The sequence below is a fragment of the Babylonia areolata genome, chromosome 34 (genome assembly GCF_041734735.1).
Source record: "Babylonia areolata isolate BAREFJ2019XMU chromosome 34, ASM4173473v1, whole genome shotgun sequence".
Classification (NCBI taxonomy): Eukaryota; Metazoa; Mollusca; class Gastropoda; order Neogastropoda; family Buccinidae; genus Babylonia; species Babylonia areolata.
Window position 1 is genome coordinate 5,743,086 of NC_134909.1, and position 2,500 is coordinate 5,745,585.

At 47.8% G+C, this 2,500-nt stretch overlaps 1 protein-coding gene across 4 annotated transcripts in view; it reads left to right on the top strand.

The window, feature by feature from the left end:
- Positions 1-2,500, top strand: part of LOC143277614 (uncharacterized) — an 18,533-nt gene that overhangs the window by 15,028 nt on the left and 1,005 nt on the right. For 2 of the 4 annotated variants that reach the window (XM_076582493.1, XM_076582494.1), the window contains exons 14-15: positions 872-958; positions 2,023-2,500. The exon at positions 2,023-2,500 is cut by the window's right edge and continues 1,005 nt beyond it. In XM_076582493.1, coding sequence (XP_076438608.1) covers positions 872-958; positions 2,023-2,231 — 296 coding nt within the window. In that variant the 3' untranslated portion in view covers positions 2,232-2,500. Of the gene's footprint in view, positions 1-871; positions 959-1,627; positions 1,765-2,022 lie in introns of those variants that run through there. The other 2 variants (XM_076582496.1, XM_076582495.1) reach the window with 2 other exon arrangements.

A 2,500-nucleotide genomic window follows, 5' to 3' on the forward strand; every position in this document is an offset into this window, starting at 1 on the left:
CTGGTGGTGTCCATGTTGCACCAGCTATGTCCTGGTGGTGTCCATGTTACACCAGCTATGTCCTGGTGGTGTGCATGTTGCGCCAGCTATGTCCTGGTGGTGTCCATGTTGCACCAGCTATGTCCTGGTGGTGTGCATGTTGCACCAGCTATGTCCTGGTGGTGTGCATGTTGCACCAGCTATGTCCTGGTGGTGTGCATGTTGCACCAGCTATGTCCTGGTGGTGTGCATGTTGCACCAGCTATGTCCTGGTGGTGTCCATGTTGCACCAGCTATGTCCTGGTGGTGTGCATGTTGCACCAGCTATGTCCTGGTGGTGTCCATGTTGCACCAGCTATGTCCTGGTGGTGTGCATGTTGCACCAGCTATGTCCTCCATGTTGCACCAGCTATGTCCTGGTGATGTCCATGTTGCACCAGCTATGTCCTCCATGTTGCACCAGCTATGTCCTGGTGATGTCCATGTTGCACCAGCTACGTCCTCCATGTTGCACTAGCTATGGCCTTCTCCACAGGGTGTGAGCTGTTCACTGTGTGTTGTTCAACATGACTGTAACACGTGGTGTGAGCTGTTCACTGTGTGTGTTGTTCAACATGACTGTAACACGTGGTGTGAGCTGTTCACTGTGTGTTGTTCAACATGACTGTAACACGTGGTGTGAGCTGTTCACTGTGTGTTGTTCAACATGACTGTAACACGGGGTGTGAGCTGTTCACTGTGTGTTGTTCAACATGACTGTAACACGTGGTGTGAGCTGTTCACTGTGTGTTGTTCAACATGACTGTAACACGTGGTGTGAGCTGTTCACTGTGTGTTGTTCAACATGACTGTAACACGTGGTGTGAGCTGTTCACTGTGTGTGTTGTTCCAGACACAGGGCCGTATGAAGAGCTGAAGCCGATTGACATAGGACTGAAGTCTGTGTACAGTGCCATGTCTCCACCTCCACACACCTCGGGTAATTCTCCTCTGTGTGTGTGTGTGTGTGTGTGTGTGTGTGTGTGTGTGTGTGTGTGTGTGTGTTTGTGTGTGTGTGTTTGTGTGTGTGTGTGTGTGTGTTTGTTTGAATGAATGTTTCACACGGGCAGTGTTGCCTCAACACGCTCTTCCACACACATTCTTTTATGTGTGCATATTGTTTTCTTTGGCAGGTAAAACAAATAGGTGAATTTTCATTCATCTGTTAGTTATGTGGCGTGTGGTTCATTTGAACACATGCTATGATGTTTGGTTCTACCTGTTTCACTGTCTGTCTCTCCTGTCTCCACCTGTCTGTCCCTCGTCTCTCTATCTGTCTCTCTCATCTCTCCTTCTGTCTCTCCCATCTCTCTACCTGTCTCTCTCCCATCTCTCTACCTGTCTCTCTCCCATCTCTCTACCTGTCTCTCTCTCACTTTGTCTTTGTTTTTTTCACTCTCTGCCTCTGTCTCTCTCTTTATCTCCCCCTTCTCGCCCTTTGTCTGTCTGTGTCTCTGTCCCAGTCTCTCCCTGTGTTTGTCTATTTCCCATTGCCCCCCCACCCCCCACCCTCACCCCACACACACACACCCCTGTCCCCCTCATCCCCTTGTCTCTATCTCTGCCTGAATTGTACGCTCTGTCTGAGCATTCCCATGTTGTTTTCCAGGAACAGACGATGGTTATGAAATTCCAGCTAAAGATCCTGCGCCTGCTGCAGCATCACGGATTTGATTGGGAGTGGGACAATTCTTCTTCTTATTTTTCATTACTATTATTATCACCATTGTTTATTACTACTGGTTACTATTATTGTTATTGTTATCATCATCATCATCATCATCATCATTATCATTATCATCATCATCATCATCATCATCATCATCATTATTATTATCATTGGTGATGGTGGTGGAGGTGTTGGTTTTGTTGTTTTTGTTTGTTTTGTTTTGTTTTGGTGGTGTTGTGTTACTGTGTTGCTGTTGCTGTTGTTGCTGGTGTTGTTGTTGCTGTTTATTGGCAGAGGGTTGCCGATAACAGCATTGTAATCTGCTTTCCCCTCAGCCTTTGTACTGGAACGAAGTGAGAAAGGGTACACATGCACAGACATCCCGAAGACCATTCCAAAGTGCCTGAAACCAGAACCAGCCACAGTAGTGAAGGCAGTGCAGCACAAACTGAACTGTCATCAGCAGAGCATCAGCCTCCCAGGAAGACGAACACACTGCATGAACATTTACCGTCCACAGATGTGCACTGACGTCCGTCACTGAACATGGAGAAGGAAAGTGCATCACGGTGCCACACATGCATTTCCGTTTCCGGTGTTTATTATCCATGTACAACTAGCGTCACAGTCAGTACTGATGTAACAGGATGATTTGGAGCCACGTTGCCTTGAGGTGAAAGCCGTCACGTTTTGCACAGCACTGGGTTATTTTACTGGCACAAAGTGCGTGCAGCTGCCAGACAGCCATTTCAAGGTCTAGTTGTGGAGGGAATGTGAAGCCCGGACTGTCTGAGAATGGAACACGGGACCCTT